At 35.8% G+C, this 25,353-nt stretch overlaps 7 protein-coding genes across 10 annotated transcripts in view; 4 read left to right on the top strand and 3 right to left on the bottom strand.

Moving 5' to 3' along the window:
* LOC104701566 lies at window positions 3,072-5,216 on the top strand. Its single transcript, XM_010417279.2, has 7 exons — window positions 3,072-3,440; window positions 3,573-3,684; window positions 3,805-3,964; window positions 4,081-4,229; window positions 4,371-4,522; window positions 4,695-4,809; window positions 4,896-5,216. The coding sequence occupies exons 1-7, from the start codon at window positions 3,157-3,159 to the stop codon at window positions 5,031-5,033; spliced, it is 1,110 nt and encodes a 369-aa protein (XP_010415581.1). The 5' UTR covers window positions 3,072-3,156; the 3' UTR covers window positions 5,034-5,216.
* On the bottom strand, window positions 4,975-6,997 carry LOC104701567 (chorismate mutase 3, chloroplastic-like). The gene is made up of 6 exons (XM_010417282.2): window positions 6,668-6,997; window positions 6,217-6,442; window positions 6,038-6,124; window positions 5,719-5,862; window positions 5,538-5,630; window positions 4,975-5,449 (listed from the first exon to the last, which is right to left on the bottom strand). The coding sequence occupies exons 1-6, from the start codon at window positions 6,835-6,837 to the stop codon at window positions 5,213-5,215; spliced, it is 957 nt and encodes a 318-aa protein (XP_010415584.1). The 5' UTR covers window positions 6,838-6,997; the 3' UTR covers window positions 4,975-5,212.
* Window positions 12,639-16,757, top strand: LOC104701564. Of its 3 annotated transcripts, none has more exons than XM_010417277.1 (4): window positions 12,639-13,019; window positions 13,199-13,769; window positions 13,858-14,410; window positions 14,612-16,757. In XM_010417277.1, exons 2-4 carry the CDS (start codon window positions 13,512-13,514, stop codon window positions 16,540-16,542), a joined length of 2,742 nt encoding a protein of 913 aa, XP_010415579.1. In that variant the 5' UTR covers window positions 12,639-13,019; window positions 13,199-13,511; the 3' UTR covers window positions 16,543-16,757. The 3 variants fall into 3 exon arrangements, with proteins under 3 accessions (XP_010415579.1, XP_010415580.1, XP_010415578.1); XM_010417278.2 differs by having other exon boundaries at window positions 12,640-13,019; window positions 13,685-13,769; XM_010417276.2 differs by having other exon boundaries at window positions 12,640-13,019; window positions 13,510-13,769.
* Window positions 16,756-19,299, bottom strand: LOC104701563 (putative pentatricopeptide repeat-containing protein At1g69350, mitochondrial). Its single transcript, XM_010417275.2, has one exon. The coding sequence runs from the start codon at window positions 19,272-19,274 to the stop codon at window positions 16,770-16,772; it is 2,505 nt and encodes an 834-aa protein (XP_010415577.2). The 5' UTR covers window positions 19,275-19,299; the 3' UTR covers window positions 16,756-16,769.
* Window positions 19,232-23,385, bottom strand: LOC104701562 (protein GDAP2 homolog). Of its 2 annotated transcripts, none has more exons than XM_010417274.2 (15): window positions 23,231-23,385; window positions 22,470-22,870; window positions 22,303-22,380; window positions 22,111-22,166; window positions 21,694-21,813; window positions 21,499-21,569; window positions 21,317-21,410; window positions 20,882-21,085; window positions 20,550-20,801; window positions 20,316-20,424; window positions 20,119-20,186; window positions 19,941-20,010; window positions 19,781-19,855; window positions 19,586-19,677; window positions 19,232-19,494 (listed from the first exon to the last, which is right to left on the bottom strand). In XM_010417274.2, the coding sequence occupies exons 2-15, from the start codon at window positions 22,791-22,793 to the stop codon at window positions 19,419-19,421; spliced, it is 1,689 nt and encodes a 562-aa protein (XP_010415576.1). In that variant the 5' UTR covers window positions 22,794-22,870; window positions 23,231-23,385; the 3' UTR covers window positions 19,232-19,418. The 2 variants fall into 2 exon arrangements, with proteins under 2 accessions (XP_010415576.1, XP_010415575.1); XM_010417273.2 differs by having other exon boundaries at window positions 23,183-23,384.
* The window catches only part of LOC104701560 (E3 ubiquitin-protein ligase RNF182-like), a 6,766-nt gene continuing 5,028 nt past the window's right edge, over window positions 23,616-25,353 (top strand). Inside the window, exon 1 of the mRNA XM_010417269.2 lies at window positions 23,616-23,730. The gene's annotated coding sequence lies outside the window, so the exon portion shown is untranslated. The remainder of the gene's footprint in view (window positions 23,731-25,353) is intronic.
* Window positions 23,620-25,259, top strand: LOC104701559 (E3 ubiquitin-protein ligase RNF182-like). Its single transcript, XM_010417267.2, has 2 exons — window positions 23,620-23,730; window positions 24,114-25,259. The coding sequence occupies exon 2, from the start codon at window positions 24,222-24,224 to the stop codon at window positions 25,017-25,019; it is 798 nt and encodes a 265-aa protein (XP_010415569.1). The 5' UTR covers window positions 23,620-23,730; window positions 24,114-24,221; the 3' UTR covers window positions 25,020-25,259.

Raw genomic sequence — 25,353 nt, 5'->3', positions numbered from 1 at the left:
ATAATATAATTGATATTATTTATTTATAATTAATATGTTCTTATAGTGTACTCATATTTCTATATATCATATGATTCATATTAAATAAATAATTATTAGTATATTTTATTATGTTTTTAAAATATTATAAACCAAGTAAGGGTTTTGGTTTGAGAAGTTTCTAAACGTGTGGATCTAAAACCAAATAAGTATATGGATAAAATTGTCAATAATTTGGTGCATGTGTTGACTATGCTGGTAATCATGAACACAAATTTTATGAGAAAAGAAATGATTTTGTTCTTGGAGTTTGATGGGTTAACAAGTTGTGTGGTTGTCTAAAAAAATGTTTTTCGGTGGAAGAATGTGAAGAAGTTGACGAGGAAGAAGAAGAAAAAGAGTATAGCGAAGAACCAAACGGTGAAAGTTACGATGACAATTAACACAAAATTTGACAATGAAAATGACAAGAAAGAATATGAACAATAAGAAAACATTAAATAAAAACACGAAAACATAGGTGGTAGCGATTAATTAAATATGAAAACGAGTTAAATTCATGATTATAAAATTGTTTCGTTTTTCTTGTGGTCAAATAAAATGGTTTAGGATATGTGAGGTCATCAGTTTGATTTGTCTCGCCTGGACGTCAAGTTAAATTTATGATATTTTTATCATATTTGATTTTATAACACAACTGATTTTTATATTTTAAAAAATTGTGTATCTGAAATTTAATTTTTTTTCCTTAGTACTAATTTTAATTTTTTTTTATGAGATNATAATATAATTGATATTATTTATTTATAATTAATATGTTCTTATAGTGTACTCATATTTCTATATATCATATGATTCATATTAAATAAATAATTATTAGTATATTTTATTATGTTTTTAAAATATTATAAACCAAGTAAGGGTTTTGGTTTGAGAAGTTTCTAAACGTGTGGATCTAAAACCAAATAAGTATATGGATAAAATTGTCAATAATTTGGTGCATGTGTTGACTATGCTGGTAATCATGAACACAAATTTTATGAGAAAAGAAATGATTTTGTTCTTGGAGTTTGATGGGTTAACAAGTTGTGTGGTTGTCTAAAAAAATGTTTTTCGGTGGAAGAATGTGAAGAAGTTGACGAGGAAGAAGAAGAAAAAGAGTATAGCGAAGAACCAAACGGTGAAAGTTACGATGACAATTAACACAAAATTTGACAATGAAAATGACAAGAAAGAATATGAACAATAAGAAAACATTAAATAAAAACACGAAAACATAGGTGGTAGCGATTAATTAAATATGAAAACGAGTTAAATTCATGATTATAAAATTGTTTCGTTTTTCTTGTGGTCAAATAAAATGGTTTAGGATATGTGAGGTCATCAGTTTGATTTGTCTCGCCTGGACGTCAAGTTAAATTTATGATATTTTTATCATATTTGATTTTATAACACAACTGATTTTTATATTTTAAAAAATTGTGTATCTGAAATTTAATTTTTTTTCCTTAGTACTAATTTTAATTTTTTTTTATGAGATAATATTTTATTACTGTAATCAATCATATATAATTTTTATCAAAATATATTAAATAAACCCACGCGTAGCGTGGGTTCAAAACCTAGTATATTAAAAAGGCCCACATTATTAACAACAACATCTAGATCCATGAATAAAGACAAAAAAATTGTTAACAAAAACATTTAGGTTAGTGTAATCTGTTATACAAATTAAAGGTGGTTTCATTAAAACACTAAAAAAAATTTACCTACAAAAACATTTTTTCTGAAAATTACTTCATTTTAATACATTATAATAATTAAAAATATTTAGGACAAAAAATAGAGCAAAGGGTTAATTCGGAGACTATCAACAACTTCAAGATAGTATATGTCTTAAATTTTTAAAGTATAGACCAACAAGTTCATAATAAATTTAAAACAGAATTAAAATTTTTTTTTAGATCTAGCCACACAACAAAATTACTCACACAATGGATAATAAACAAAAATGCCAGTAAACACAATTACTCAAACAATAATATAATAAAATAATGAGTAAGAGAGGTAATGGCAATACTACATAAAACTTCAATATAAAACACATAATTAACCAACAATAAAGACAAACTAACAATTAAGCCATAATACCAAAACATAACTCCAACGCACGTCAACATTATAAAGTACATGAAAAATTATGACCAAAACAATTCAGAAAAACATACAAAAAATGTACCAAGTAAAACCATACACCCTAGAAGAACTCTAAAATGAAATCCTCAGAGATATAATGGCACGAGTTGCTCACGTTTCCCGCAAAAACGTAAGACATATATTGGAAGCATCACCACCACTTGCAAAGGCAGTCCGAGACAATTGAGTATACAAGAATATCAACTTAAGGTTGCAAAGTATGAATCTATTATCAACAATAAATAGAGACAAAGAACTTCATGGAGAAATACCTCGCAAGTCAAAATGTGGAGACACACTACATAAAACGAATTCAAGAATATTTTCACAAAAACATTCAGGATTGGAATATTTACGAACAACAGTAGTATTTAACTTTACAAAATTGTAATGTTCTGCAGAGGCAATATTGTGGACGGAAAACTCTAGTTAGAGAAGCTGGGCTGGAAACAAAGCAAAACAAAGACCGATCAATGCTAGAAAAAGACAAACAATCATTACATGGAGTGAGGGTAACAAAAATACAACTCTATTACGCTACTTTGGCGGTTCGATCAACCATCATGTGCAACCATCAGATGCAATAACTATTTCAAAAATTTTAATTATATTATAATTAATATTACAAAACTACCCAACTTAAAAAAAAATAACAACCAAACCAATAAATCACAAAATAACAACAAAAATTAAATAACGAACAAAATAAAAATAAATAGTTAATAAAACTTCCGCGCGTACAATATAATTATAATATTTTAACTAGAAAATTACAAAGACGACATCGTTTCAATTTTATTAAAACACTGTCGTTTTAAATTGTGGAACTGTGGTCACCGGCGGCGAGAACCCGAGGCTACTTCGGAAATCAGAAGCCAAAATCTCCAATATAAATTGAAATCAAAATTAACAACAAAGCCGAGTGGTTTTTTTGGGGCAGACGAGAAAGAAAAAAAATTATTCAATTTTTGATTGATTTGAATGGGTAGATGGAGAGCAGTAGCTCTGCTCCTTCGTAATCAAATTCTCAGTTCTTCAAAGAGACTAGTAGACATTTCTTCTCCATGTGTCTCGAGACACCAGGCGCTTGGTGTGTTAGCAACTTCTCGTTTCCGATACTTGTCGTCGTTCCCTTCTCCGATTTCGATTTACAACAACGACGCTGATTCTGCGTCAAATGATGGGTATCAAAACTATGAATTCGGAACAGAGGAAGAGGATGAACAAGGGAAGATCCCTATCAAAGCTTATTTTCTCAGTACTAGGTATGTTTTTTTTTGCTTATTGCATTGTTGGATTGTAATAAAACTATTTGGACTTGTTAAAGTTTTGATTTTGGACTCTTGATGGTTTTGAAAGTTCAAGTTTTTTTGTTTGTGTGTGTGTGTGTGTGGCAGTATTGATTTGAAGGGAATGCAAGCTGACAACTTATGCAATGTTGTTCCTCCTACCTCACGTTCTACCAATTCTATTGCCCTCAAATTTTCTGATTTTCCTTCTGGTATCCATGTAAGATTTATTGATTTACTCAGTAGAATTGCAGCATTCCATTGATTACCTTATAATAGTGGTTTAGAAACCCCAAAAAGAGAAACACTATGTTGATCTTGTGTTTACCTTCTTTCACAGACTCTGGATGAGAGGGAGAGTGTAAGCAACTGCCGGTTCATGATTGTCTTTCAATACGGTTCTGCTATTCTTTTTAATATTGATGACAACGACGTTGAGCGTTATCTTGACATTGTTCGTAGACATTCTTCTGGATTGCTTACAAATATGAGAAAAGATGGTCAGTGCTCCTGTCTTACTTACTACTTCTTTTGAGTTTTTTCAGAGTACTTAAAACCATAGCTTTACTTCATTAAATGTCAGGTTTTGCTAATGACTGATCTTTTGTTGTGTTAGATTATGCTGTGAAGGAGAAGCCTTTGTTGACTGAGGAAATGAAAGGTGGCCCTGACTACATCGTTCTCAGAACGTTGGATACTAATAGCATCCGTATAATTGGGAGTGTGCTCGGGCAGAGTATTGCGTTGGATTACTTTGTTTCTCAGGTAACTTGTTCCGTTTCAGTGCCCTCAATCGATACAAGTATATGTCTGTTTTATACATAGAGTCACAGATGAGAGAGTATGGAAAGACTGTAAGAAACTGGTCTATGATATTTTGGAAGTTTGAGATTTCAATTACCTCAGGTAGACAAGTTGGTGGAAGAGTTTGCTGATATAAACCGTGCGATGGAGAAAACAGGAACTTTCACAATGACCAGGAAAAAGCTCTTCCAACTTGTAGGGAAGGCGAATTCTAATCTAGCCGACGTGATTCTCAAAGTTGGTTTGTTTGAGAGGTATTCTATTGAAATCATTTTCACATTCTTATGTTGTTTTCTATGATCTCTTTACTCTTACAAAAATCGGAGTTCTTGATTTTGGAAGTATGTTTACTCTGAAGTCTGAAATCTCGTGGAAACAATGTCTGTAGTATATAAGTTAAACTCATCTGTTCTCGTGTTCTCATAGATCTGAAATTGCTTGGAGAGAGGCTAGATATGCTCAGATATACGAGTACCTAAGAGAAGATTACGAGGTCACTCAGAGATTTGGGGATCTAGACTATAAGCTAAAGTTTATAGAGGTATTTACTAGTTGATTTTGTTTCTTGATAAACAATAGTCATGTTTTTGTTTGTCTAATATAACTTTTTTCTCTATTCATCTGCAGCACAACATTCATTTCCTCCATCTGGTGATGCAGAACCGACGATCAGACCTTTTAGAATGGTGCATTATCGTATTACTGGTTATTGAAAACGCAATAGGCATTTACGAGATTGTTCGAGAATCAGGAGTTGCACTCTGATGCTACAAACGTACACATCATTGTAGAGAACTCAAATTCTGTGAACCAAGTTCATTTCTTTTGTTCTTTAGTTTACATCTGTAATAAAAATTAACTTCACTCGCTAGCTTGTGTCGTCAACACAAGGTTTTTGGGAAATTAGGATCAATACAAATGTTATGCTTCCTTCTTCGAAAACATTAATCCAGCCTTCTAAGCAAGTACTCAATTTGGACTTCCTTTGTGAGGGGCATGATCCTTTCTCCATAGAGTTTTGCAACTAAGCTAGGTTGGATTTTGTAGGAAGGATCAGCTCCAGTTTCTGGATCGTTGATCGTTATGTCTTGACCGAAAATTCTGGCTTTGATCTCAACTCTCTTCTTGACTACTTCTTCAACATTTTCATACGTTAGAAGTCGCATCAGCTGTGTCCGGTCCTGGAAAGACACAAACCAGTTTGTGACAAAAGAAGATGCAGATACTGCATAAAGAAAGGGTATTTAGCATGAAACAAAATGAGAGTACTTGTTCTCGGATAGCTGTTTCGTAGGCAGCAGGATTTTCACGGAACTTGGCCTCAGCAACAAATTTACCAAAGTGAATTCTCTTTGAAAGTATCTGCAAGGACAGCCAAATGAGACTTTATGTTCATTTCAAGTCTTCTAATTTAGCCATTTGTAATGATGATGCATGCCAAGCTTCTTGCCTGCAAACACATTGTGTCACAGAGAGCAGCTGAACCACAATTACCATCATCCCCAGGCTTGACCAATCTGGGAAGAAGGTGTTTGAAATACATATTCCACACCTTCTTGTTGATGTTTATCGAATCAGCGCAATGATGCAAAACCTGGTTTAGTCGCAAAACAGAAGAGAAATGTTTTGTTAACTTAAAGAAAAAAAGTTCCTCATCCTTCTACTCAGGGGAGTAAGTCTAGTTGTTTACGTATACACGGTCTACTTTGGACACTATCAATTATATTTGTGAATTCGTTCTGATGAAACCTTTATAGGCCAAGATTCACCTGTGGATATTGAATCGGTGGAATGATAGGCTCTGGCAAGCATTGTGGGAAAAAAGGATGCTCATCAGGACTCTTGTACCTGTCCACCTAACTTCAAGCAAACAAATCATCAACAAAGAGACAGACTTTGAAAAAATTATGAACTAAATTTCAAGATTTGCTGGATTAAAGTTTTCGACCTTTGCGTGGAGCATTTCAGTTTCTCTGACCATAAACTCGACCAAAGATCCTTGAAACCCTTCCATAGTAAAAGCATCCTCGTCATACGTATCAGGGTTGTAGCGATACTGAGCTCGTTCAAGAAGATTAAAGATAATGCTGTCCTCTTGGCGAATCAAAGAGTGTCTTATGCTGTCAAGTGTCAAATACTCACTCTCATCTACCCGTAGTAGCCCTCTCGAGTATCTGTAACAAAAATAAAGCCAAATCACATCAATACCGTATAAAACCCATAAATCAACTTCAGCTAAAACACATTAAGCATCAAGAAGTCGATCATTCTACTGCATAAGATTCATACGAAAACAAGAGACACTAGAAAGATTTGACACGAAATTACGAATCCTTAAATCAATGGCGTACAATACAAAGGGGCTGGTCTCTTTCTCGTAAGAGAGAAAGAAACATTACCGGATCGGAGAAGCTGCAGAGAGACGGAGAGAGAGAGACTCAGGCACACCAAACCTCGATTTACCGCTCCAGTTGGGTAATAATAATCGCGAGACAGGGCTTAAAGAAGAAGTCGCAAGATTGAGGCTTGGGGGATTGGGAAACGCGGGTTTGAGTAGCATAGCTTCCATCGGAGATTAGGAACAGGAGAATCAATCGAAAGGACGAAGATATCTGAGGAAAGGTGGAGGAGACAGAGACAAGAGAGTGGGAGAAAGAAAAGGACAGAGGAGAGATTCGGCGGAGTGAAGAGCGGATAGAGACCCACAAAACACACACTGATAAAAATGAAATCACTTCTTTCCTTTTTTTTTTTTTTTTTTTTTTACTAATCAAATCCGTTACACAATTTTATCTGGATCACGTGTTTTTTTTTGTTTTTCTACAATTTTTTTTGTTTTTTGTTGGTCTCGATATGTTTTCTAGAATTATGTTACCAATCATAATTAATTAATAAAAATGTGGTTTTGCTCTATGACTTTATTCTAATTAGCCCTGGTTTATGAAAGATTTATTTCTAACAACATTTTGGTGGCTCATGAAATGGTTCATAGTTTTAATGCTCATCCGACTATTTCTTCATAATTCATGACAGTGAAATCAAATATGTCTAAAGTCTTTGACAAAGTAGAATAAAGCTATTTAAGATCCCTTCTTGGAGTTTTGAGATTTCATGAAAAATAGATTAATTTGGTCTTGTTATGTGTATCTTCAGTCACATAATAATCTATTCTGATAAATGATCAACCCTTTGGAATTGTCACTCCACAAAGAGGACTCAGACAGGGAGATCCTCTATCTCCCTTTCTTTTAGTCCTTCCTATGCACATAAAGCTTTTTTCATTTTCTCAACTCTACACAATCGACTGGACTCATTAATGGTATTCAATTCCATGATGGAGGTCCTACAATTTATCATCTTTTATTCGCAGATGATAGCTTCTTTGTGTGTAAGGCCAACAAAGATCATAGTTTGGTGCTATAGAAGATCCTTTACGATTATGGCAAGGCTATTGGCCAAACAATAAACCTCAAAAAGTCCTTAATCACTTTTGGGAAAAAAATCTATAGATCCATAAACAAAAAAATCAAGACTACTCTTCTAATACAAAATGAGGGTGGAGCAGGTACTTACCTAGGTCTCCTAGAGTATTTCAGTAGCTCCAAGATTCAAATGTTGGATTCATTAAAGATATGTTAAAAGCCAAACTCTCTGGCTGGTACGCTAGGTCCTTATCTCAAGGAGGAAAGGAGATTTTGTTGAAATCAGTAGTTTTAGTTATGCCAGTCTTTGCCGTGTCGTGTTTTAAATTGCCAAAAACAACCTGCTCCAACCTTTCTAGTGTAATGGCACAATTTTGGTGGAACTCCTTTGAGCACAACCGAAAAATCCAGTGGCAAAGTTAGGAAAGAATGTGTCTTCCAAAATCTCATGGGGACTTAGGCTTCACAGATATCGGACTTTGAGTAAGTTAATTTTTTAGAGGTTTATAGTTGAAGATCCTTCTGCGAACAAAGGAGCTGCTCTCATTGCAAAAAACGTCACTTTGGATTGCCGTTTGCAATCTTATGTTGCGATTAGTTATCCTTCTTGGCTTACTATTTTCTTTGAGAATGAGAGGGTTTGATCTTTTATGGGATTAGTAAAGGCGATCAGTCAACCTTTCTTTTGTTTTTTTGGTACAAGCCCACTTCCTTAGGGGTGCTAAGTTTAGATCTATCTTGACATGTCTATTTATAAAGGCTTAGAGTATCTCCAATAACCCTTCAAACCTTCAAATTTTGAGGGATTTTAAATTCCAACAACCCCTTAAACCCTCAAATTTTTAGGGGTTGAACAGTGAACTTTCAAATTTTCTGGTGCATTATCGAGACCCTCAAAATCTTTCACATATTTCATTTAAGTCTTTATAATTTATATATCTTACAAATCATTCTATTAAATTTAATTGTTTGAAAGATATCTATATAAATTAAAAACATACTAAATTAAAATTGAAATTATTGATATATGAAAGATATACCATTTAAAAACAATTTTTTTACAACAATAACATTAATTATATTTTTTTAAGACACACTAATTAATCATATATATAAGCATTATGGAAAATAAATATATTGAGTAATTTTAAATCATGTAATTTTATTTTATGTTTTTTCAAAAAATTATATATTAGTTTGGGTTATCAGATAAGGTTTTGTATTTATTAATATTGTTTGATATAATTTTTTTAATTGTATGTTTTATATTTATATATGAAAGTTTTATCATTATAACTAATTATTAGTAATATTGTGGACTATAATGTAAATATAAAAAATTTTAAAAATGAATTTGAGGGTGTACCATTGGAGTAAGTGACCCTCGAACTTATATTTTGAAGGGTTTATTCCCTTAATACGAAGGTGATTGTTGAAGATGCTAAAAAAAGTCAACTTTCCTTTTATAATATAATTAAGGGTCAATTTGCCTAATAACCAAAATCATAAATCAAATTAAGTAAATAGTATATAATTTGAAAAAATTAGGAAAAAAGGATAAAGGTAGACAAAATTACTATCTTAGTGTTTTGATAGTAAAGGTAATAGTGAAGGGTGGAGGTGTTCCGGCGACCGGAGACAGTGGTCCGGTGACCGGTGGCGGCGGTCCGGTGGCTGTGGTACGGTGACTGTAGCGGTGGTCCAACGATCAGTGTCAACGGTCCGGCGACCGTGGCAACGGTCTGGCGACCGGTAACGATGGTCCCGCGATAGTGTCAATGGCTGAAGATTCATCATCCGGCGGTTAGATGTGGTGGTAAAAGGATGAGGGTGGTGGTGGTAAAAGGGTGAAGGTTGTTGTGGTGGTAAGGGTAATGATAATATAGTATATAGTATAGTTTACATAGGAAATATAATAGGTATATGGTTAGTGCGGTTAGAAAATTAATTTTTGTTTTTTTGGTTAGCTTTGCCAATTCCGCTAAAATAAATTCCATAGAAAATACATCTTACTCTTTAAGCCAATATAGCAAGATATTCAGAAAGTAGTGGAAATTTTACTTTTAGCCAGTTTAACTAAACATGTTCGTCTCGAATTTTTCAACTTTTTAACATTATGCCACCTGTGTGTGATTTTCATGTGGTTACCATTTTTTAGTCTTGATTTGTAAAAAAAGCTCTGAGATTACACCAAAATACATACGATTTCGGTTACAACTACCAAACTCAATAACTTTTACATTTAGATGTTAAGCATAAAAAACAAAAATACATCATGCGTGATAAGTCATTTGCAGAAAATAACAAAAGCTGCAAGAAGACAAAGTGATTATTTAAAAGTGATTTTATAACCAAGTACATAATTATTATGCTTGGCAGATGTGAAAAAAGAAAAAAAAAATCGTATTGGTCTCAGTTCACTATTAATTAATAAAGCAAGTAGGTAACTTTGCTTAGATCTAATCAGAAACATCGAAAAAGATTTGATCAGATCATTGTACTTGTGGTTTACTAAAAACGCACTTAATTCTTCTTTATCTCTTTACTTGTTTCTCCACTGCTAGATCTTAGCCAATCTTAATATATATATGTATATTTTTTTTGGTGATTTAACATTATTCCGTTTGTTAGATACAATAAAATTTTGTACTTAGAAAAGGTTTGGTCCTTGTGGATTATTAAATTCAAACGGTTTGTTAACGTGTTAATAATGCATAAACACGTTACCGTTAATGTTTAATTGTATATAGTATATGCTTTATTAAAATCTTTGTTTGGGCAACCAGTGGTTTGTACAACTGGTACGTGGGTTTTAAATAATCATAAACATTCCAAGTTGACTTACATACATCGGTCGATAAATAATACAAACTATATAGATAACAAAAAAACAAATGTAACATCTTTATATTGAATGATATCTTCAAAAGCCAACAATACTACGACACGTAACGAAATTGGTAAGAAAAATATGCTTCCTAGGAAGAATGGCAAATTTTGTAATAATCTTTAAAACAAAGCCTTTGTTGTTAATGATTTTTTTTTGTTTAAGTAGAGAAATTAAACCAATCAGAGACGAACAGAAGAAACAAAAACAACAAAAGTGTACAAAAACCAATCCCAAAAACGTAATTATCTTCAAAGTTAAGGTTATTTTTTAAATCTTGAACCTCAAAGATGCGTCAGACGACAATGGGACCACCCTCTTTCATGGCTTTTTTCAATCTAACCTAATTTATATACATTAAACAATTTGATGATGATGCTTCGTTTAGAAATTAACTTGAGTTATCTCATCAAACTTGTGATTCAGGGTAACTTATTTGGTCATAATCTTTATCAAGTGTCTTAGCTTTTTTTTTATTTATTATAAATGTTCTTTGATTTTAAGCTGATTTTTTTTTTTGGATTTTGCCGTCATTGCTCTATTTATCTATATCAATTCTTACTCCATTTAGGAGAGATGTTAACTAAAATAATTAATCTTTGTTTTAGTGTGCATGAAGACAAAGCATAGATAGATCAAATTTACCAATCTTTCTATATTTACGCTATTTAATTAATTAGCCAATATAATGTATATGAATCTTTTTTGTATAGTTATGTTTGAAAGAAAGCCGAAGCTTCTCGATCTTAATATTCTGAAGAAAAAAAATTTATACATATGAATGGAAAAATATATATATATATATATGCTATAAAAATAGGAGAAGTCATGGGAGGATATTATGATTTCTATACAGAAACAGTTTTCTCAACCAAGAGGAACTGAAGCAAATTACTTTGTCTAATTTATGGATTAAAACTGAACATAAAAAATAATAAAAACTTAACGTTAACGACAAATGGAGACGTAAACTGGATCTACACATGTTCCATCTTTCATCATGTTGTTAAAGTAAGTACAAATATGCTTTTAATTACCTTTTTAGGAACACATTTAAGTAAAATAATATCTTTTTTTTTTACTAGTTTTTTTTAATTAACGTCGTAGCTCTTCTCCATATTAAAATTAGCGACGTCCGAGGGTTAAAAAAGCACAAGGAGAGAATCTAGGGTGTAAAATTATGTTTAATATCTTCAAATTTATGTTGGTAAATATATTAAAAAATTATGTTAATCTGAAATACCCAAAGCAAACTTACACAGCTTGGAAATTGATTCGCCGAGTCTATTTGAACGTTTCTTAGGTCAAAGATGGAAGATTCCGACCATCCCCTAGCTATATAATTTTTTTGATACATTTAATAAAAAAAAAGATATAGTCAAAGCTACTGAAAACAACATTAGCAATTAACACGACTTAACAACAAACAAACATTGGTTTAGATATTAAAACCTGATGTGAAAAAAAAATATATTAAAACCTGATTTGGTATTATTTTTTTTTTCTTTTTAACTGCAAGTGTGTGAAATGGAACAAAATCTAATATAATTATTCATGATATAACAAAAAATCTACAACCCCAAATGTAAATAAACTAAACTGTAAAAAAAATTTATACATTATACTATATATGATGACAAATGAAAAATACAGGAACAATATAATTTAGTTGCCTTTAACTAAAAAAACAATAATTAATTGCATTAAAAACTTATGAGAAAAAGGCACTTTAATAGTAATAATGAAACGTTAAAAGTAAAAAAAAAAAAAAAAAAAGAGAGAGATGGTGACAAAAATATATCGAGTCTCTCTCTCTCTCTCTCTGCTTCTGTTGTTTGTTTATAGAAGAAGCGTCGTTTCGTTTTTTATTTTATTTATTTATTTTTATTTTTTAATTTATGGGATCTCCCTCTCTCTCTTTTTCTCTCTCTACACCGAACTATATTATTCTCTCTCTTCAAAGCGAAAACACCAAATCCGATAAAATAAAAATAAGTAAAAGAAGGGAATATAAATAAAAGCTCTTAATTCTTTTTTATTAATTTTTATTTTTTTTTGGCTTTCTTCTTCTCCTTTTTTTTAAGAATCAGAAGAGAAGAGAGTAGTAACAGACAGATAGAGATATCTAGAGAGAGAGAGAGTTGGCCCAGCAGCACAGCAGCGGATCGACGACGACGATGAAGAGACGATGATCATCTGATTCTCTCCTAAAGCTTTCTTCTCTCTTCTCTCCTCCTTATTTTTAGTATTTTCCTCAGGAATACATTTTTTTTTTTTTTTTGGTTTATATATATATATATATATATCTCCCTGTCTCTCTCTATCTCTCATTTGTACTATAATTTTGGTCGCCGATTTGGGAGTGAGTGTAAAACATCTTTCTCTCTCTCTCTGTTTCTTATGAGCGATTGAGATTAGAGAGAGGATTTGGTTATCTCACAGGTGAATCATAAATCTCTCTTATCTTATGATTTTTTATTATTTATTTTAATTTTAGTTATTATTCTCTTGAGCTTAGTTTCTCATAAATTTTGAATGATGAGTTTTTTTTTAAATTGATGATCTCTGCTTTTTTTTTGTTTACTGTTCATTCATCGTACTTTTTTTTTTTTTTCTGTCAGATTTTTGTTTCAAAGATCGCTGTAGATTTTAGCTTCATCACCTCTAATGGTGGCTCCAATTTTCTGGGAAATTTCTTTACCTAATTTATTTTTGAGCTTAACTTTTTAGCTCTCAGATGTTATAGTTTTATGCTCTGATTTAATAATTGCTATGATAAAAAAAATCTTAGTATATAATCTGATAATGTCGTCGTCGGTGACTTTTGTTTTGGAATTTGTGATCATGCTGTTTTAAAGTATATAATTGATTTTTTTTTTAAATCTATTGGCTAAATACAGTATTTGTAAATCTTTTTGTTTTATATATGGAGGAATGGGAGAAACAGTTCATTGTGAAAGCTTCTTACCCTCCTCCTCAATGAGGAGGGATTTAACTCAAGATTCAAACACTTCTTGTACCTATTCTACTTTTTTTGCTCGAGACCCAAAAAACAACTTGCCTTATGGTGGCCACCATTTTCATCATAATGCTGCTTTCTCTGCCAGAGCTGTAGCTGCTACAGATTCTTCTTCTTACTCTGATTTTTTGAAACACACCATGCTTCAACACGAAGCCGTTTTCAAGAATCAGGTATCTTAATCTCTCTAATCATATATGCTCGAAATGTTTTATTTTTTTATGTGTGCTAATCTAATTATGATTGGTCTTCTTTGTGCAGGTTTGTGAGCTTCATCGTTTGTATAGAACACAGAAGAGTTTGATGGATGAAGTAAAAGGAAAGACTTTTATTGATCTTATGAGTTTTTCTGAGCGTACACCCGAAAGTGCCATTAAACCAGAGCTACCTGGGTTTCTTTTGGGGAGTGATGAAGGTAGCAGCTCTCAAGTTTGCAATGCTCCTAGTTCAAAGGACGGGGAGGAGGTGTTTGAGGTTAGACCTGTCAAGGTTAGAAGAACAGTGATTGATCTTCAACTCCCTCCTTACGAGCAGTCCAAAACAGAAGAAGAGGAGGAAGTTGAAGAAAAGCTGTTTTTCGAACGAGGGAGTGCTTCTCATCATCTCAACGACTCTTCTGGATCTTCTTTGTTAATGAAGAATCGAAATGGGTTAGCTGACTTGAACGAGCCACTCCAGTGCCAAGAATCAGTACCTGTCTCTTCTTTCTCCAGGGACTTGTATTCTTCTCTTTATGGAAGAAACATTCCAAATGTTCAAGGCCAGCCGTTGGATAAAAATACAAGTCAAAATGGTTGGATGGTTCTTGAAGCAGGTGAGATTTTTCATTTTCATTTGGTTTCTATACTGTTTTATGCCTTCTGCTCCATTTTTATGTGGGGAAGTTTTGGCAAAGAGTTCTTATGATGACATTGAATGTCTTTTGCTCATTGATTGGTTTGTGGATTGTGTTCTGATACAGTAGCTTTTTTTATTTGTAAGTCTCTGATGTTTTTCTATGGCTGCATGGTTATAGGTCTTGGCAAAAGCGTTCCACGAGACAAGTTATGTGTGCCTTCCCATTCCGTACAAGGTCTTTCAAACAGTGCATTTCAACCTCTGGGATACCCTTCAACTGATCAGCGGGAGTTGTCGGGCGAAAGAGCATCTTTTGAATGGGAAGCTCGTCAAAGGAATCCTGAAGTTTCTTATGATAGCTATGTGGAACCAAGTGTGGCGTCAAATGCTCCAAGCTTTAATCATGGCTACCACCCTGAATCTGTCAGACCTTGGAGCCATTGGATTTCATCATGGGAGAACCGAAGTAGCTGCTCAGTTCAGAAACCCGTGCCACTTCAGACGAATCCATTCTTGAATTTTAATACACAACCAAGAGCAGATGCGAGTTCTGAGATGAGAAGCCGTGATTTTAACCAAGTCTTTTCTTCAGGGTCGAAGGAAACTGCCTTTAATTTTCCATCAGGAAACTCTAACTATCTTAACAACGGACCAAAAGGGGATGTTACAAATGGTTCTTTCAGTGAGGCTGTGAAGCATCGGAGTCTTGACAACCCTCAAGGACCAAAAAACCAGGAGTGCTTTGCTGGGTTGCCCTGGATAAAACCTAAGCCCCAAAACAAAAATGGAATGACCAATGGTGGTTTGGATTTGAATGTGTCTGCAAATCAATTCATGGATGGATGTGATGTGGGTGACAGCTTAGATAATGTATATCCTCACAATGGTTTGAGGTCTGTTTCATGTTCTAATGGCGCCAACTTGGGACATGTTAAAATGGCCGAGTCACAGAGTAGTAGAAAGATATTTGGTGTCCCGATCCCTCAGAAGCATTCTATTTGTGAGGAGCACCCTTTCCTTATTCCTTCTTCTGCCTCTATCACTAATCAACCCAAGAAAGTTAACACCTTGGTGAAGAGAAACCTCGATACCAACCTGCCATGTGAAGCCTCAGTTTCTGAAGCTGTCATCGTGGACAATGAAAAAGGTAAAAAAGCTGCCACTTACAGGCAGCATATTGACTTGAATTTCTGTGCTAACGAGGATGAAGATTCCAGCTTGTGTTCTACTCCAAGAGTGGAAACAAAAGCAACTACTTTGATAGATTTGGAAGCTCCCCCGAATCTTGAGAGTGCAGAAGAAGGGGAGAAAATTCCAGAGAAGAGAAGTGAAGACACTTGGGGATCTGAAGCTGGAGATTCAGTAGATGAATTTAGTAAGGCAGCTGCAGAAGCTATAGTCACCATCTCACTGTCTCACCATTGGCCCAATACTGATGAAGCTGCTTCCTCTTCGACCGATGCAGTTGCCAAGGACCCGCTCTCTTGGTTTGTGAACACAATAGCTTCTTGTGGGAATGATTTAGAGAAAAGGATTGCTTGTTTGGAAGCCAGAGATTGTGAAGGCTGCCGTGAAGAATGTTCTTCAGGGGAGTTTGATTATTTCGAGACAATGACTCTGAACTTACCCCAGACCAAAGAAGAAGACTACATGCCAAAGCCTTTGGTCCCAGAATATCTAAAATTCGATGAGACCGGTTGTATGGGTATCACAGCTAACCGGCCAAGAAGAGGACAAGCAAGACGGGGAAGACCAAGGCGGGATTTCCAAAGGGATATTCTCCCAGGGCTTGCTTCTCTGTCCAGGCTTGAAGTAACCGAAGATCTTCATATGTTTGAGGGACTTATGAAAGCCACATGCTACAACTGGAACTCAGGAGTGGCCCGAAGGAGCTCAAACCGAGGTGGATCTAGCCGAGGAAGAAAACGACTGGTCAACAACTTTGACAGAGCTCCGGTTTGCTCGTCTTTGGCACAGCCAGTTAATAACAACAGTGTACAAATGGTGGGATTGGAAGAGAGGAGCCTTACTGGATGGGGAACTGCAACTCGAAGGCCAAGAAGACAAAGATGCCCTGCAAGTACTCCCCCAACTGTGATCTTGACGTAAAGTATTATTTTACTATTTGAGAAACATTGTAGAGGGAAAGAAACAGAGAAAGTAACAATGGAGAAAACAGAGTCAGCGATGGATGTTTTATTATTCTAAATCACCCCATGTATGTTTGGTTGGTTATTACAAAATTTGCATCTCTGTTTTCTATTGGCTCAAAAACAATATGTATATTCTTACATGGCTCTAACTAATAAATGATGTTAAGAATCTATGACATGTTCTTATTCGTCGATCTGTAAATAGTCTGCATCAAGAGTTATATTCTGGAGACTCCCGAGAAACTTGTAGATTTCCTCTGTTTGGAAACAGGGTTCTTCCCCAGCTCCAAATCTGAAAACTTTTTTATCAATCTCAATTGCGCTGTACCCAGGAACTTTCTTGAGATTCAAACTCTTCATAGCCCTTCTCATTCTCTTGAATTCTTCCCATTCCCCTTCTTCACCATATACATTGGACAAGAGAGTATAATATCCTGTATCGTCCGTAACAATATCAGAAAGGTCATTTTTTATGGCTTTGACGATATCCATTCTCTGATGGATTCTGCATCCATTGACCAGAGAACCCCAAACGCTAGCATCAACTAGGAAAGGCATATCCTTGATGGTTCTATATGCTTCTTCGAGTTCACCAGAACGGCTCAACAGGTCGATGAAACAGGCGAAATGCTCTGAGTTTGGTAAGAGGCCAAAAGTTTTCATCAAGTTAAAGTAGAACCTCCCTTCTTCAGCGGAACCAGAGTGACCACAAGCAGAGAGAATGTTCATGAAGACAACTTCGTTAGGTTCCGTTCCCGATCCTACCATTTGATTGAACGTAGATATTGCAGATCCTACCCGTCCGTGCATTCCATAGGCATTAATCATACTACTCCATGACACAATGCTCCTACTCGACATGGTTCTGAAGACTGTTTCAGCTGCGTTGAGATCTCCACATTTGGCATACATGTCGATTAGAGCTGTATCAGTGAAAAGATCCTTTAAACCGCAAAGAATGAGCTTGTGATGAACCCATTTCCCTTTATCCAGTAAACCTATGCTTGAGCACGCTTGAATGACCGCCAAAAATGTAACTTCATTCATATCTAGACAGTTACGATACATATAGTCAAAGAGGTTAATTGCCTCCAAGGAGCTACCATTCTGTGAAAACCCGCAGAGCATTGAGTTCCATGTCACAACGCTCTTATACCTTATTTGATCAAATACCATGCATGCTGAATTTACAAATCCGCTTTTAGAGTACATGTCTATCACCGAGTTCTGCACAAACTCATCCGAAACATCAGTCCTTATAACATGTCCATGAATCTGTTTCCCTAGCGGAACTAAACCAGTATCCTCGCATGCAGAGATTGTGCTTGCCAAAGTGAATGAATCAGGTTTTATTCCCCGAGTCACCATCTGTCTGAACAAGCACAATGCCTCAATCAACATACCTTTGTGTGCATATAGAGATATAAGCGAGTTCCATGACACAATATTGTTATCTCCAACCACACGTAAAACTGTCTCACAGTTTCTTAGTCTCCCGCATCCAGCGTACAGTTCAATTAAGGCCGGAGAAAGCGACTCATAATTAGGATCCAGCTCTCGTCTAACTGCAAAACCATGTACCGACTTACCTTCTCTAATCAACCCAACCAATCCACAAGAGCTCAAAACGCTGTAAAGGGTAATCAAATTCGGCTCAGTTCCAGACTTCAACATCTCACTGAAACTTCTCAATGCCTTTTCAGAGAGGTCCCCCCGGTTGTAACTAGAAATCATTGCAGTCCACGAAACAGCATTCTTCTTGACAATCTTCTCAAAGATCTTCTCCGAACTAAGCAAATCCCCGCACTTACTGTACATTGTAAGCAGAGAGTTGCAAAGCATTTCATCAAAATCAAACCTTTTTCTCGTTATCTGGCCATGAACTGATCTAGCGATCCTCAAGCATCCAAGCTCAGCGCATCCTTCAACAATGCTGATCATCGTCACAGCATCAGGCTCAACACCATCATCCACCATGCATTTAAACATCCTCAACGCTTCTTCTACCTCGCCATTCTCAAGACAGCTAGAAACAAGTGTACTCCAAGCGACAAGATCTCTCACGAGCATTCCATCGAACACCTTCTCTGCGTCACTTAAATTCCCCGCTTGGCCATACATACACAAAAGAGACGTCTCTATCACAGCGTCGTCGTCTACACCGCTCTTAATAATCCTCCCGTGAACTTTCTTACCAACACCCAGATGCTCCCTCGAACCCGCACAAGCTCTCAAAACAGAAGGAAACACGAACTTGCTTATCTGGGTCTTCTCCAAAACCAACCTATGGTACAAATCAATGGCGGCGTCGAGTAAATGACACCAAACGTTGCATTTTATGAGAACGCCATACATGAACGAATCAGGGTAAGGAAAAGCTTCGAAGACTAGCCTAGACGAGTCTGGAGAACCCATGAAAGCGTATGATTCTATGAGCTTTGTCACAGGAAGAGGGTCACGACGGAGACGACCAGTGACGAGGAGACGAGCATGAAGCTGACTTACTGATCTCAAATTCGAACATGATCTAAACAATGGCATGTACTGCGTCATCTTCAGCTTATCAAGAACAAGAACATTAACAAACAGAGAAAAAAGGAGAAGTCTTTGGCTTATTTTTTTTTGTATGTTCTGCTTATAAACAAGATTCAAAACATATATTACATTAGGGGAAGACTTTATTATCATCAAGACAAAAAGGGTAGCTAACAATCTGAGGAGATAAACATGAAAGAATGAAGAAATATTTGCACAAGCAAACACATACAAAGATGTAACTACTGGATAAAGTAAGGAAACTGTTCTTGATTTTGGGACGATGTTTTTTTTGGTTCATGGCCGTTGATAGACGTATTTTGTTCTTGGATCAACTATTAGACCTTTTCCTCCGTTAACTTCAAGATCATGCCTGTAAAATTTCACACAACAACACTCGGTGGTTAAATCAAAACCAGAACTGAACAAACACTTTCGGAGAGTGAAGGGTAGAGTAAACTTACTGGAAAACAAAGTCTGGGATTGTTAGCTGCTCACGAGGAACATATCTGAACAGTTGCAGAAGTCGGTCTGCATATACTACTTTCTTCCAGACCTTATCGGATTTTTTCGGAATGGAAACAAGGGAAAAGACAAGAGTAAATTAGAGACTTCTTTAGAATGAGTTGGTTTTTTTGGGAGAAAAGCTGGGACTTTACCACATTATCAACTAACACTTGCATAGCTAAGATTGTAGCCTTCAAGTGGAAAGTTGGATGGAGAACGTAGATTGCCTGGACGAAGCAGAAATGATCATGATTAAGACGAGGAGGAACCTTCACTAATGAGAATTGAACTGAGTAGGTGTCAATTTCATACCTGAAGGTTACGTTGGTGTTTGCGACCAAGTATTTGTTCTAATCTTTTCATCCATCCTAAATCTGGTTGTCTGTTTATTCACATGGAAAAATCAGACCCGTAAAAGAGCAAAAATGTTATTGAACTTTTTTACGCACAAGGGTCTTTTTCCACTAAAACAGACTAAGAACCAACTTACACTTGCAAGGACGCTGCGGAATGGAAATAGACAATCGAGTAAGGTTTTTGTATCACTGGTTCAAATTCCTGTAAATTTGCACAAATTTCAGTATCGTCAGACACCATATAAAGTAAAAAAAAATCAATACAAGATGGTTTCAGAGACTGTGTTTTAGTGAGTTGGAGAACCATCGAGGTATGCGATTTTGTGCTTACCTTTATAACATAAAGCACAAAACGCTCCAGATCAAGACATCGCAGCAAAAAGTGAGCTCCTACAACAACCATTACTGGATGACCCTCGGTGTCAACACCACCACGGTAGCTGAAGAAAAATAAAAGAGAGGGCTCTGTCAATATCTATTCCATTATACATTGGCTCAAGGACATATAAAGTGAACTTATGCAAGGCAAAGCGAGAGAAAAAATCCAAGGACATAGAAACCATACACAATTTTCATCTCTGCAATTTCAGAAAGGTTGAGAGAATTAGCTTTCGCTAGGTATCGAGAATGAAGTGAATATTCCTCTGCAGCAGACAGAGGGGGTCCTCCTAGATCACCAAATCCTAGTAATTTAACAAAATTGAATCCACTTTGTGCTTGTGCAGTCTTCTCCCATTGTTCTTTGCGTCTTTCATCTGGATCTTTAATCAAGGACATAAAGGCCGGATCCAAATACGAATCAAGATGATTCGAGTTCCTGAAATCATACGGCTATCAATAGAGTGAAAGTACTAAGACAACTAAATGACAAGACTGTAGCCGTCAGAGATCACCAACCTGCGTAACAAAGTAAGATCAGTAGTAGGGCGCTCGAGTGGAGTTGGAAAAGATCTGGGTGAAGGTTTATTTGGCAGCGTCTGTATTCTGATCTTACGTTCGTCTATGACCGTATCACCATTTTCATCGCCAACATCAGCCGGGAGCTTTAATATGGCAACCTCTTCCTCATGTTCATCTCGGGGAAAGTAAAGTGGAAGTAATCTATATTTAGAGAGTCAAATGTTAGCAACTGTCGACAATGCTTTTGCATCACATAACTATAAGCAACTAAGGTATGTGTAAATAATAGCCACCAGTTAGTACATGCTACGGTCTTTGCGTAAATAATTCTAAACGCAATGGTTCTTAAAAATGAAAATGAGCAATCATTTACTAGGATAGCACAATATAAGTAAAGGTTCTCGCAAACCAGTTGCAGAAAATTTTAGATACCTTTTGTATATCTCCGTATCCGAGGATGTGGTGGTGCAGAAAACAACAGCACTAATTTTATCCTTTTGCTTCTCTAGAAAGCGGCGTACAGTTCCTAAAAATCGCACAACACACGAGTCGGAAACTCAAAAGTCACTCATTGAAAGAAAAGAGACTGTTCACGGAAAGAAGAACTATCTTACTTATGGCAACATGAGCAGCTGGTTCACGGGGATAGTTTTTGGCCTCTGTGTATATACAGCCCATAGCTATACTGCGATGTTGTATGCAAACCAAAACAAGTTCTTGAGTTTAGGAAATAAATAAATCACAAAATGACTAAAGAATCTGATTGTTGCAAATAGAATAAGGAAAAACTGGAATTTTACTTCACACACCTTTGAAGCCCACTATCTATGAGAAGCTCCAGACAAGATCTATAGCAGTGACTTAGAGCATTCTCAGCAGCTGTATGATACTTTACTGCATACTTGGGGCCTACTGTATGGATAACCCTCCTGAACAAGAAACAAAAAAAAAAACATTTTTTGGAGTGGAGGATTAATTAAGGCATAAACCTTTTCCGCAGTCCAAATTAAAGTCGCACCGAATGTTTGATATTTAAGAGATAACATGATGTACTATTCACACAACATGAAATTACTGTAAACCGTCAACAAGGGAGAAGCTCTATCATAGGGACAAGGATAGTTAAAAGATCGAGCAGAGACAGATTCAAGGAGCAATTTTTTTTTTTTTTTTAGTCCTCTAGGTAAATAATGAATTTATCTTAAATCTTCTTCATCACCAATTACCTCGCTGGTAGATCATAGGCATTTGTTACTTTCGCCATCCCTGTCCTGACTCCACCCTGTAACGAAAAAAAAAAATAAGAGAAAAATCATCTTTCACGCAACCATCTAAAAGACGATACATAATATAATGCCTTTTTCATTAACATATATAATGTTCTTGTTCTAGAAATTAGTGAAAGAAAGTGTTTGTACCAACGTAGCACATTGTTCGGCAAGGCCAGGTCCAGCAGCCACATATAGACCAGGACTGCTATGTGCCTCATCCAACTTCTGTCCTCCAATTCCAAGAAAATCAACCATATCAAAAAGACACACATTACTTGCCTACAAGCGAAGCTAATTTCATGATCACACCTTACCTCATTTGTCGAATTCACAACAGCATCAACCTCAAGGTTCCATGGTTCTCCTCTCCAAAGGTAAATTCTGGAGTTAATCTCGTGATCTACAGGAAACTTAGATACCATCCCATTCCCACTACTTCCTGCTTCAGAAGACGAAGCCAAAGGATTTGCGTAACGCGGATTAGAATTGGCTGGATCTCCTGTTTCACCTTCCAAAGATGACCTCTGCTCAACATCACTCCACCGGGGGATTTGATCCAAAGTCACAACGTAATCACCACTCTCTGTTGGAGTTCCTCCACGAGGTGTTGTCGCCGTGGGAATGGCCTGGTACATCATCGCAGATCACACAGAAACCACCCTAATTGCCTCCTCCACCCTCAATAAAAAGGGTTTGCACAAGACTTTGTATGTTCCTAATCAAAAACAAGTAACAATGAACAAACATTTACATGAAATTAGATTCAGCAAGTTGGGAAATTTACAATGACCAAGTAAAATTACGTATACAATCATCGGAATTAGATAAACAGATCGTACTAATGCAATCAAAAAAACCTAATAAATTCAAAATCAATCCAATCCCAAGTAACAAAACTACAAGAGAGTGTTAGAAAAACAATTAAAGATCAAAACTTTCAGATAATTCTAATCTAAATCATTGATCTTTTTCCCACAAAATCGAAAAAAACGAAACCGAGAGGTCGTGAGGTCGAGGATTCATTCACCTGAAATTGGTGAAACTGATTTAGGAGAAAACGAATCGGAAAATATACCCTAATCTGAATTCAACTTCATGTCGTCGTCGCTAGAAGAGAAACCAAATTCAACAACTGTGGATTTAGATGGATCGATGATGATGAGGTTAGTGGAAGAAGAAGAAGAAAACATCAAAACCAGCTACGAAATTGAGTTGTCGTTTAAGCGAATATACCTTCAAAAGCCACTAGGACCCTCTCACTCATCAAGAAGGTTTTGAGATAAATAATAATAATAAAATATTACTCCCAAGTCCCAAGTCAGAGCCGTTTAAAACCGTCACGGTCACGGGAGCTCACGCCGATGGCACGTGCAGATCTGACGACGTCGTTTTTCGTCTAATGCTCCGGTGTCTTCTTTTGCGTTTCGCCATTAAAATAGAAAAAATAAAGCATTACGGTGGATCAACGAAGGAGAGAAAGAGAGAGGCTTTTCTTCTTCTTCTTCTTCTCCTCTTCCCCTTCTCCGATCTTTTCTATTTAATGCATCTGCGTATTCTAATTCGAACGATTTAACGGTAAGTTAAAGTTCAATCGTTTGTAACGTTTCCATGTATTAAGGAACATCAAAAAAAATCGAATTTTTAAAACCTAGATTGATCTGTTTTGATCTATGGCGTCTTCTGCATCTGATTGCCATGCGATTTTTTTTTTTTGGTTTGACATTGTTCTGATCTGTATCATGTTTCAATTGTTCATGTCCCCGTAACTTAGTTTTTTTTTAAAGTTGCTACCTTTAATTCGAAAACAGCTTTGAGAATTTAGGTAATGCTCATCTGTTGAAAAGAGAATAATGCTGCTGCACGGACATATACGTTTATTTGTATATTCAATGTTAATTCTGAAAGTGTGGTACTTTTTTCGTATATGCTGTTTGCTAAACTAGCTATGATTCTTCCAGGTTGGTAAAAAAATGATGGGTATTGGTCAAAGAAGCTCTTTTCGAATTGGGAGGGTTACTGGGTAATGTTTGGTACAGTGGCTCAGTTTTAAAATTTTTGATAAAAAAATGTGGAGCTTTGCGTCGAATGTTATTGGGAGTATGGGGCTTAAAAAGTCTCCTAACGATCCAGCTCAGGCCTCCTCACAATGCTCGGATGACGAGGTTTCGAATGTTAGCAGGGATGAAGAAGGGTTAGAATGCCCTATTTGTTGGGAATCTTTCAACATTGTTGAGAATGTTCCTTATGTGTTATGGTGTGGTCATACTCTTTGCCAGAATTGTGTGTTTGGGCTTCAGTCTGCTGTCTTGAGACTTTCGAGTCAAGATATCAGGATTCCATTCTTCGTTTCGTGCCCGTGGTGTCAGTTGCTGTCATTCAGGATCGTCTACACGGGCAATCTTAAGTTCCCTCGGAAAAATTTCTTCCTTCTCTGGATGGTTGAGAGTCTGAATGGTGACAGGACAAGTCAAGGTTCCTTGCTCAGCGATAACCACCAATCTGTTTTGACTCCGAGGTGTAGTAGCATGTCACTGGGAAACCAAAGCAGCAACAACAGTTTGATTGCGACGCCTTTATTGCGTAACCAGTCTACAGAACGTTTGCCACATCATGACCATAGTAGCCAGCCAAGCAGACAACACTTCTCTTTTCACAAATCTCTTGATTTCTTCATCTCTTTCACTTCCAAGTTTCCATTTGTGATAATCTTCCTTCTAATCGTATTCTTTGCTATACCTGGTAGCCTCATCATTCTTGCCCTTTACTTCCTCCTTACAATACTTTTCGCTGTTCCAGCTGGTCTGGTACTATATTTTGCTTACCCTATTCTAGAAAGGTTGGTAAATGAAATAACATCATCATGAGTTTTTGAGTTTATGATGGAACCCCTTTTTTAGCATTTGGAGTCTTTTGATGGTCAGAACTCAGAAGAAGGTTTCTTGATTTGTGGTAGTTTTGCACCTTTTTAAAATAATATATTTATTGTAAGCTTGAGCATTGTATTTTGTGATTTTGAACTCTTGGTTCTAATATTGTTGTGAAACTGTCTAAAGTTTTGGTTTGCAGATTTGTTGCTCATAATGGATCACATGAGTGTTATCTCACTTATACTCTTATAGCTAAACAACTTATATTTGTGTCTGCCTTTTACATGTTTGACCATTGTTATCAGCAGTTAAGAATGTTTGCTTTACATTT

This window comes from Camelina sativa, chromosome 7 (genome assembly GCF_000633955.1).
Source record: "Camelina sativa cultivar DH55 chromosome 7, Cs, whole genome shotgun sequence".
Taxonomy (NCBI): Eukaryota; Viridiplantae; Streptophyta; class Magnoliopsida; order Brassicales; family Brassicaceae; genus Camelina; species Camelina sativa.
The sequence above is the reverse complement of the archived record's forward strand: the minus strand, read 5'-3'. Positions and strand labels throughout refer to the sequence as shown.